Source organism: Chaetura pelagica, unplaced genomic scaffold, assembly GCF_000747805.2.
Source record: "Chaetura pelagica isolate M959 unplaced genomic scaffold, ChaPel_1.0 scaffold171, whole genome shotgun sequence".
Taxonomy (NCBI): Eukaryota; Metazoa; Chordata; class Aves; order Apodiformes; family Apodidae; genus Chaetura; species Chaetura pelagica.
Genome location: NW_009952066.1, coordinates 1,771,417 through 1,781,213, shown reverse-complemented (window position 1 = coordinate 1,781,213; position 9,797 = coordinate 1,771,417). Strand labels below are relative to the sequence as shown.

Below are 9,797 nucleotides of genomic sequence, written 5' to 3'. Positions count from 1 at the left end.
GCTCGCTCGCCGGTCATCCCTGGCTGCCGTGGTTTGGGGCCTTGTGCGGCGTGGCTGCTGTGCCGGCACACGGGGCAGAGCTGGGGGCGCCGGGCACCTGGCACCGCTCGGCCCAGCGGTTCGGCAGCGCTCCCGGCAGCGATGGCAGCCTCGCTTCCTACTTCAGCAGAGCAACAGAAATGCCGGTGTTTCAAAGCTGGGTAGCTGATGAGTGGGCGTGTGCAGGTGTTTCTCCTACAGACATCGTTTTAGGCTTTAAAACAAGTTATTTTAGGTGTTTCAGGTTGTGGGTGCTTCACGGGCGGGTCTCACCGTCAGTAAGAAAGGGAGGGAGGGTGTGGCCTGGGGAATCCCTGTCACCGGGCTGGTCCTCAGAAGCTCTGTGCAATGGGTGCTGCTCCCGGCCTGTTCCTCACTGCAATACCCGCAGTTGGTGTCAGCACTTCTTTTTTCCCGGCCCGAGGAAATATCTCGAGGTCATTGATGGTATACTGTTGTGAGGCCCTTTTTTAAGCAGTACCTCTTTTCTGCTTAGTACAGAAGACGTTGATTTCTGGGTCTCGCTGTAGCATCTCAAAACTGGTATAAGCAGAAGTAATAAGACCGTGGTGGTGAGAATATAAACTTGCACTTTTGCAAAAATGTTGTGTGTATCTTTGGTAATATCCTGGTCTGCTCTGGCAGACGACTGGCAAACAAAACAAGAATAACTTGGATAAGGATATACAACGTACAGACTTTTTGTATAGACATTTTTTAGGAAGTTGTGCCGTTACAAAAATGGACAAGACAGATTAAAATCTGAGTGTTCTAGACTGCATGCTGCTCTAAATTGTGTGCAGGTATCACTCTGTTAGGAGCAGGGATGTCTTGTGCTTCCCAAGAGCCTGATCTGCATGAAGTTTGGCCACCTCTTTTGTAGTTTCTCTGTTGTCTGAGCTAGGGTTGAGCTCACAGTGCACAAATGGACTACCCCCTTTTCAGCCCTTCTGAAACCTCTGGGAACTTATTAAGTTTCAGGTGTCAACTCCTCAGTCTAATTCAGCTGCACTAAAAGATTCAGGAGTTATTTGGGGAAGAGGAATTACAGGCAGGCAGATGGCAGGATTGCAGGAGCTGTCCTTCGTCTGGAGACCCAGGTTCACAGGGTTTGTGACAATAAATAGACCTTTTCTGCCTGGCACACTTCTGTTGTATGTACTTTAAAATATAAGATAAAAGATGTATTTGTACTTGGTGGTGTTCACCAACTAGGGGTTATCTTTACATCAGACTGCAAGTTGTGCATTGCTTTTGCCTCTGGGAACGGTGCTGCAGAGGGAGTTGCCTCTTAAGAATTTCACAAAATGATACCCTTTATCTAAACAACTTTTTGAAGTATAAAATATGAACATTTTTTTTAATCACTGGAGCATTTCAGCTTTTAAAGTCCCACTTTGAAATCTAAATATAAAAATTACTGCGTGTATAGTTCTGTAGTATCTGTGTTGTGAGCAGAATTATCGAGGTGTCTAAAGTGAAATGGGGTAGGGAGTTTGTTTTCTGTTTTTTGTAGGAACATGTTGTGATTACTCAGCACTTAACCTTCAGCCGCTTCTGATGAGGGCGATGAAGTAAATTAATGATATAGTTAAGTACTGTACTTAATACTGTGACTAACTTTGCAATTAGCTTGGCTTTTCAGACTGTGAAGCCAGATGCTTCACGCTAAGGGCAATTTGCAGTAAACATATACTGGAATATCATGAACAGAGAATGTAAACCAGGTAGGATTATTGATTTCAGAAATACTTGCTGTTACCAGTTTTTGTGTAGAACGTGGTGCAAAGCAGGACTCCTCTAACCTGCCCAGGACACCAGCATGCTTGGCTAAGGCTTCAACAGGCTCTGGCCAGGCTCCAGGCTATAAGGTTGGTTCAGTTCAGTGCTCAACAGTTGATTTAATGTCAGATGGGTGTAGGAAAACGACAGTAAAAATAGTATTTCTTACTTTTATGGGAAGATTGCATTGTGCCCAAGTGTTGCACAATTTTCTGTGTACTTATCTCAACAGGGTATTATGACAGTAATACTGTTATTCCTACATTATGGATGTGGAACGAAAGCCCAGAGAGACTAAGGCCTGGTATCTCAAAAAATATTGAGGCCTTTAAGTCCTGCTGCTTTAAATGAGAGGTGAGGGATCAAATATCACTGCAGATCGATTCTTGGTGAAATGCCAGAGATTACAGAGAGCTTGTGGTTGACCAGGGAGTTTAATTCTCCTTTCAAATCCCAAACTTAACAGTTTCTCTGTAGACTGAAGATTCAGGGTTGTTTGAAAATCAGCCACCTGGATCCTTAAGAAGTTCTGAAGTGTGCTATTTTTGCCCATTTAAGAAAAAAGTCGATATCTAGCTGTTTAAACCACTGCAGCGTAATGCAAAACTGCATGAACAAGTAGAGTTGTAGGCCAAGAGCTTTGTTTTCTCATGTAACAAAGGAGGTGGTGGTGCAGTGGAGTGGCCAGACTGATCCCTGCACTGCTTCAAGCTTTGCTTCTGCCACTGACACAGCAAAACTGCTGGAACTTTGCCAGAACCTAGGCAAGCATATCCACAAGGGAGGTCTTGATTGCCCCTAATTCGGTGCTTGGGTGGAGCTGTGTGGCAGAACACCCAGAGCTGTGCAGTAGCTTCGTTGGGCATTTGAGTAACAATGGTACTCAAATGCTTGAGAGGCTCTTACCTGATGGTTTTTATACCACTTTGCTTTGCCTTGGGAAGACCTTACTTAGGTATTTGTGTGCTGTCTAAATATCTGCAGCAGACTAATTAATGGGATACTGGAAAACCATGCTGGTAGAGAGGAAGTTATCCTTCAGGAGCTAAGTAATGTGATGTGCTACCTTTGGTATCAGAGAATGGGAAATAGTGTTGGAGCCAATGGCTGTTCACATCCATTGGCTGTTACATCCATCAGGATATCAGTGTTCTTCATTGAGTCATGAAAATTACTTCTAAGTGTAAAAACAAGATCTTGAAATCTGCTTTTGCTTAGCTGTCTGTCATGTAAAAGGAAATTGAAAGGATGAGATCCCAGTTGAAGCGTAGCTTTTAAATTGCATGCATGACATGAAAACCTAATCTTGTTTCAGACAGTGGCAGGATCAGATGTGTAAAATGGATGCCTTGATCTTGATCTCTCAGACTAAGAAGCAGGAGGTGTGTTGGTTGTTTTTTTTCTTGCTCTCTTCTGTGCAGGACAACTGGGAGGAGGCAAATGTGAGTGCCTCTGACAGAGACATGTTTGTAGGGGAGCACACAAATCCAGAGATAAGCACACCTAGCCACACAGGTACAGGCAAGCTCATGGATCAGGTCTCATCACTTGCACATGTACAGCCTTCCTGGCTAATAAAGATTTGAGATTCTTCAATAAGCAACTTAGGGTACTTGCTTTGATTGTTTTGGCATTTGTAATGTCAATCTGCTGGAAGCCTCTGTCTTAAAAATTGATTTTTATTTTTTTTTGCTCATGAAGTGGTTGCTTATCTTTAGATGCAATTTGTAATCATTAAATAGTATCAGCTTTACTCTTTTCTGTTCCTGAAAATAGATTCTCTTTGAAAAAGATTGTAGGTGAGGCATAAAGTTTGTTGTTAAGCTATCAGATCAACCCCATGGATATATACCTTTATATTGCTTTTGGCAGATACTGATGACCCCATAGTACTTTCACAGCCATAAATATTTTTGATGGTACTTGCATCTGTTACCCTTTAGTTAGGTAGTGTGAACATATCTCCAGATGTACTTGGCTTTAATGCAAAAGTATGAAACATTCACTAGATTTTAAAGTTAAAATTGTTAATTAAAATGCTTGGATAGCACATTGAGTCTGTAAGCTGGGAAACAGTTGGGATTTTTAAAAATCTTTTAATGTGTTGATATATTGCTATGAGAAGTTCTAGGGAGGTGTACATTTGAGCAAGTTCAGCTTAGTATTTCCTGCATGGAAAGTGGTCTGCTCAGGGACTTAGAGGGGGAAGAAAGGACCAGATGACCTTGTGGGTTGCAAGTCTTGAATTTCAGAACCCTTCCAGGCGCTGCTGGAGAAGGAGGCCTGGAAAAGCAACTGGGGCTGGGCAGAAATATCTGGCTATTTTGGTGGGTCTTCTGTGGCAATATACAAATTTAGGCATCTTTTACCTTTAAAACAGCCAATTGCTTGTTCCAGTGAGGAACAGAGAGAAAAGTAAAAGCTTTGAAGTTGTTTTTTGTTTTGATTTGGTTTTTTGGGGGGAGGGGTAAGCTTGGCTGGTAGATCAATCTGTAAGACTACCAATATAGCCAAGTTGTACTCTCTGTTCAGAAAAAGGTTATGCTCTGTGAAATGCTTTATTTATTGCATTTTGAGAATTGTGAAATAATTTTGTCTTTATATGCTTTGTTTGTTATCTTCCAGTGAAGCCAGAAGGCTGGAATTAGAAAGAAAACTGGTAGAATACAGAAAATCTGATGCATACCTGTAAGCCTATTTAAAAGCTTCTTATAGCTTATTTTATTTTAGTTACAGACTTGGGTATCATGGAAAGCTTTTAGAAAGTTCTCTTTAATATTTTTTTAATGACAAATTTATATTCATAAGTTAGGTAAAATGTAAGATTCATGTCTCCAAGTCAGCAATGAAATAACTTCAGCAATAACATAACTAACTTATTCTCTTGATACTGAAATGTTATAATCTTAGTAATAACTAACATACAAGTTAGTTTGATGCAACTTTTATAAAATCACTGTAGCATAGTTTGTGCTACAAAGTCCTAGGGTCTTAGAATGTGTGAAAGTTTTAGAAAGTTCTAGAGGATATTCTAGGTTCTGGTCTTGTTCTTTGGATTGTTTCTGCATTATCTATTTAATGTAAACTGCATATACAATCTGTAAAAAAAAAACACAAAAAAACCCCAAACCCTAAACAACAATCTAAACAAAAAAGAAAAACCCAACAACAAAGCCCAAACCAACAAAGGAGTTATGGAAAATGTCTTATCCAGTGCTCCTTTCCTCAGATGTGCTTTTAGGTGGATCTTCAGCTGGATTACTCTTGGCCTACTTGGCCATGTGGCCACAAAGCAGGCAGTATTGGCACAAAAAAATGAAAGGCTGTGATGCCCCATTTAGTGCAGCATGGATTTAGGCTGGTTCAAAGCAGTGGTGAAGCTCCAGCCTGGTTGTTACTGTTTGTATGACTTTCAGAGCACATTCTTCTAAATACAGTTTGTTTTGATTTAATGTGATCTAAGTGACTAAAATTAATTTGAAACAAACTTAAAAGAGTTTTTAAAGAGACTTTTCTCCTTTTGAACACCACCCCCCCTGTTTACATCTGAAGTGACATAGAAGTTATCCTGTCAGATGTAGCTTTGGACAGTGGTGCAGTAGAATTTTTCTGCTCCTGTTTGGGGGGGCATCTCCTGCATAAGTGTCAGTATGGATGTGTCTGAAGTTATTGTAATAGATGTGTTTGTTTTAATTTCAAAGTCTCTAAGTACAGTTTATTTTTCCCCTGTAGAATGAAGCTAAAATATATGAAGCTGAAAAAATCCTTGAAAGAAGTGGATGAACGACAAAAAGCAGCTCTTCTGCGAAACCAGACCTTTTTAAAGGAGTTTGACCGACTTGAAGCTCATATGAGAACCTCAGGTTCAGGGATGATTCAGAAGATGGAAGTAACTTTCTATAAGACTTAATACGTTAGTGTTTACTGGTATTACAGGGTTGCTAAATTGTTTTTGTCTGAGTATTATGCATGTCAAGACTTCAGATGTTAGTGAAGTGTGTTTTGGAGGGCCTAAAGTGGTAACGTTTGGAAATTTGAAATGAACTGAAACTCCTGCAGCTGCAGAGTAGTCAGCACAGAACTCTACTTTTGGTCTACTGTGAAGTGCCCTCCGTTTCCGACTCTCCTGGAAGCGAGGGAGAACTGAGATAATGTGGAAATGGGTCATGTATTTGGAGTGTTAGCGATAAGATAATAAACCAGCAGTGTCTAGGTTAGGACACAAAAAAGACTTGAGTTGTAATATTTTGATCAAGACTTTGTTATAAGACAGTATTTAATAAGAGTTTTATGACTTAAAAATACCCAAATACATTTAATGGAGATGAATACATGTTGCTGGTGTGAACACCCTAAATAGCCATAGTTAGTCTTCCCCATGTTTACTTTGCTGCTCTGTTTTCATCAGCAAAGGAAGTGTAAGAGTAAATAACTTCAGTTACAACAAATTACTCTGAATTATCTGGACTAAAGCTAAGATACAGTGAGCACCCACTTAGCTCTATAACAGTCATATAGCAATACTTCAGCAGTGGTCAGAGAAAGCACTACTCCCTCCAGCATCCTGTTGCATTGTTCAGATCTTGGCTTTTGGTAACATTTGTGCGTTTGCTCACATTTGAACCATGTGCTGTCAGAGTTGGAAATTTTGAACTTAACTTCTGAGGTCCCTCTTTAGTGATTTATCTAGGAAATATCTTTATGAAAGGGGCTGTCAAACTAGTACATGCTTGTTCTGTTTTGAAATTACAAATTTTTTTAAAATTACTGTGGCGTACATGTATAGCCATTACATTTAAAAAAAATAAAAACTCATGAGGACAAATGAAAGCAACCATTCAACAGCTGCAATTGTATTTTTTTATAGTTAATGCAGAAATAAGATGGAACTCCTCTGTCCTAGTAAAGAGATTTCTGTATGTCTTAATGTTTGAAACAAACGTTATCAGGATCCATTTATAAAAGACAGTATATTTTTTTAATTGTAGCTTATGACTGATGTACTTTTAGTTTAATAGGCTACTGTAAGAAACAGCCAAGCACAGAAGATTTTTGAATTGTAATAATATGTTTTCTTGCTATTCACTGAAGAACAATTTGAGATGTTGGGAAGTGGTATAGATTGGTAATTATCTTGGATTTTAAAAAATAAAATTGTGGCATCTGCTCATGCAACTAACGTATGGAGTCAGATTTTTGAAGAGGCAGATACGTGTTTATATCCGCTTTCCATGAGCAGCAGCATTCTTCAGAAATATGTGGCAAGGGCTGTTTCTGTTCCTCCTCTTTTTTAACTCGGTGGAATAAAGGAGGGAAGGAAACAAGTTAGTTGGGGTGTTTTAAGCCTCTGCAATGTGGTTCTGGCACAGCACTTATTCTTGTGTGAGTGTCTAAAACCCAGTTGTGATTGTTTTTTATTTCTCTGAAATGTAATTTGAATTTAAACAGGAACAGTGTTCTTGGTGTACTGTTTTCCTTCCTTTTGTGTTCAGGGACACATGTAGTTTGATCTGAGACAGTAAGGCTTTGACAGGATCTTCTTTACAGGAGTCTTACAAAAATCCTGAGTCCGAGTTCTAGAAAATGTGAATGTGCAGCAGCACCCTTGGATGACAGTGGTACAGGACTGAAAGAAAAACACTTTCTCCTTGCTTCAGCTTAATAATGTGTAGTTTCAAGACTATCCCTGGGGGTCTATGCATGATTCCCCCGTTTTCTTTTTTAAATAAAATTTTTGTTTGGAGCTGGGCAGGACTGGGGGCATGTCATGATGCTACGTCTCCTCTCTTCGTTTTAAGGATTTTTATTCTTGCCAAGCCTAATGCACACCAGTTTGCCTCGTGCTTGGTTTTTGTGACATCTTGATGTGAGTCACAGATGTGCCATGGGTAGATCAGCAAGCAGAGTTTCCATTCATGGCTTCCATTTTGATGTTTCTGTGCCATTCATTTTATTTGTGCCAGGTTAGACTTACGTTTTTGTGAGCTGCTGAGCAGCACACAGATTATATACCCTCTATGCTACATTATGAAAAGCCCTCTTGCTGCGGATTGCATAAGAATTATGGAGCGTGTAATGATTTAATCTATCATACACAGAAATAAATAATTACTATTTCATTTTTTCATAGAGAGAGAATGCCTTTTAGGAGTGCTTTGTCATGACTATGTACACAGTTTATTATGTGGCTGTAGCTGACAAAACTTCTTTTTGTTTTGAGAAATTGGCTTTTTTCTATGTTTGTGTGCCTGCAGTTTGTCCAGTAATTTTTAGGACTCTTAAGTAAATTCACTTAGGCCTTCAGAAAAATCCAGTAGTTACATTTGAGGGTTTTTTTGAGCATCTTTTAATTCTAGTGTGGTTAGTTTTTGTTTCTTAAAATTTCACGTTTACAGTTTTATGAACAGCTTCTATTCTCTGGAAAAATAGCAGACTTGCTGACTGCACCACTGGAGTAAAGTGCAAAGCTGGTTAATTGTTTTAAAGATTTCTTTTCATACATATTACCTGGTGCAGAATAGGTGTTGAAGTGCTTTCATTCAGGGCCGATGTAACTTGTTATTGGGGTTTACAATTACTAACAAACAGGATTAATTATAGGTGCTGCGTGTGCTTGGCTCTTAAGCAGTAGTCCTCCTATGAATGCATTACATCTGGTCAATTAAACAATGTAGTGGAGGTGCAGGCAGTTTATGCAGTTGTTTGTTAGTAACACTACAGCAAGTTGCCTTTCATGCTGGGTTGCTTTTTATAACATCTGCCATATATTTTTCCTTACAATAACTCAATGAGTTGTAAGATGATGTGTGGAAAACAAATTCTAAAGCTCATTGAATCCCAAAGCGGCTGAGTCATTGTCTGGATACAGCAGAAATAATTTCACATTACAAATACTAGTTGGGGTGAAATCAATTTGAGTCAACAAGTTATTACTATTTTGTAGGATTCTAGATTACATGAATGAATGAATGAATAAATGTGTATTAAAAACCTGCAGAAGATTGTGTGCTTGTTCAGGGGAGTGGAAAAATTAAGAGAAAATGGGATCTCTTGACTTTTTAATTATAGTCCAAGTAAAAAATGCTGCTGGGACATTACATTTAAAAGTGCACAATTTGCCAAGTAGTATTTGTTGATTTATAGTGGGGGATTTTTTTTGCCTTCAGTTTAATGAAACGGATTTGTTCACATTTAGGCATGGTACGGCAGGGAAATTAGAAGTGCGGTGTCACTTCAAGAGGATAACCTGTCAGCAGAAGGTGACAAGGAAGAAGAACACAAGGAGCAGGTAATGCAAAAGGAGTGGGGGGGGAATGTGTTTTATTACACTGATGTGCTTTCCTCTGAGCTGCCATGTGAAGAGCTGGGCATTGCTGAGCAGTCTCAGCATGGGGATTTTTGTTGTAGAGCTTGTAGTGTGAACTATTGTTTAGTGCTTGAGTGAAGTAGAGTAGCCTGGGTAAAAGGAGCAATTATTTCAACCAAAGAACTGGAATTAGAAAGGAGGGAGAACTTTTCACTGTTCATATTCATCTTTGTGTGGTTTTTATATTTCCTATACCAAATAGTGTGAAAATGGTCTGACCAAGGAGGAAATATTTTTAATGAGTGACATTTTAAAAAATGCAGCAGTCAATTCATACCATGTATTTATAATTTTGTGTGTTGCGACCTTTTCTCAGAAGACACAAAAAGAGATTGCCTATCTAAGTAACAGACAAAAAGACTGACAAGGAATACTTAAATATCTTCTGCTATATATCTGCAGTAATGCAGGCTTCTAATCCCTCCTCCTATCTCCATATAAATGATACAGTTCAAGACCATCGCTGTTTTCTTCACTAAAAGCAGTAAAGCTCTTTTAGATGAAATGTCTAAAAACATCTTGTAATAACTTGGAGCATGCTGGCAAGAGTAGTCACTTGTGACTATGTGTGAAACCCCCTCAGCTAGTCGATATTGTAATAAGCAGGAAT

The 9,797-nt window shown here is 39.2% G+C and overlaps 1 protein-coding gene across 1 annotated transcript in view; it reads left to right on the top strand.

Annotated features, from left to right (window-relative positions):
• Window positions 1–9,797, top strand: part of KIZ (kizuna centrosomal protein) — an 84,622-nt gene that overhangs the window by 38,372 nt on the left and 36,453 nt on the right. The window contains exons 2-4 of the mRNA XM_010005115.1: window positions 4,447–4,509; window positions 5,554–5,710; window positions 9,017–9,109. Of these exons, the coding sequence (XP_010003417.1) occupies window positions 4,447–4,509; window positions 5,554–5,710; window positions 9,017–9,109 (313 nt within the window). The remainder of the gene's footprint in view (window positions 1–4,446; window positions 4,510–5,553; window positions 5,711–9,016; window positions 9,110–9,797) is intronic.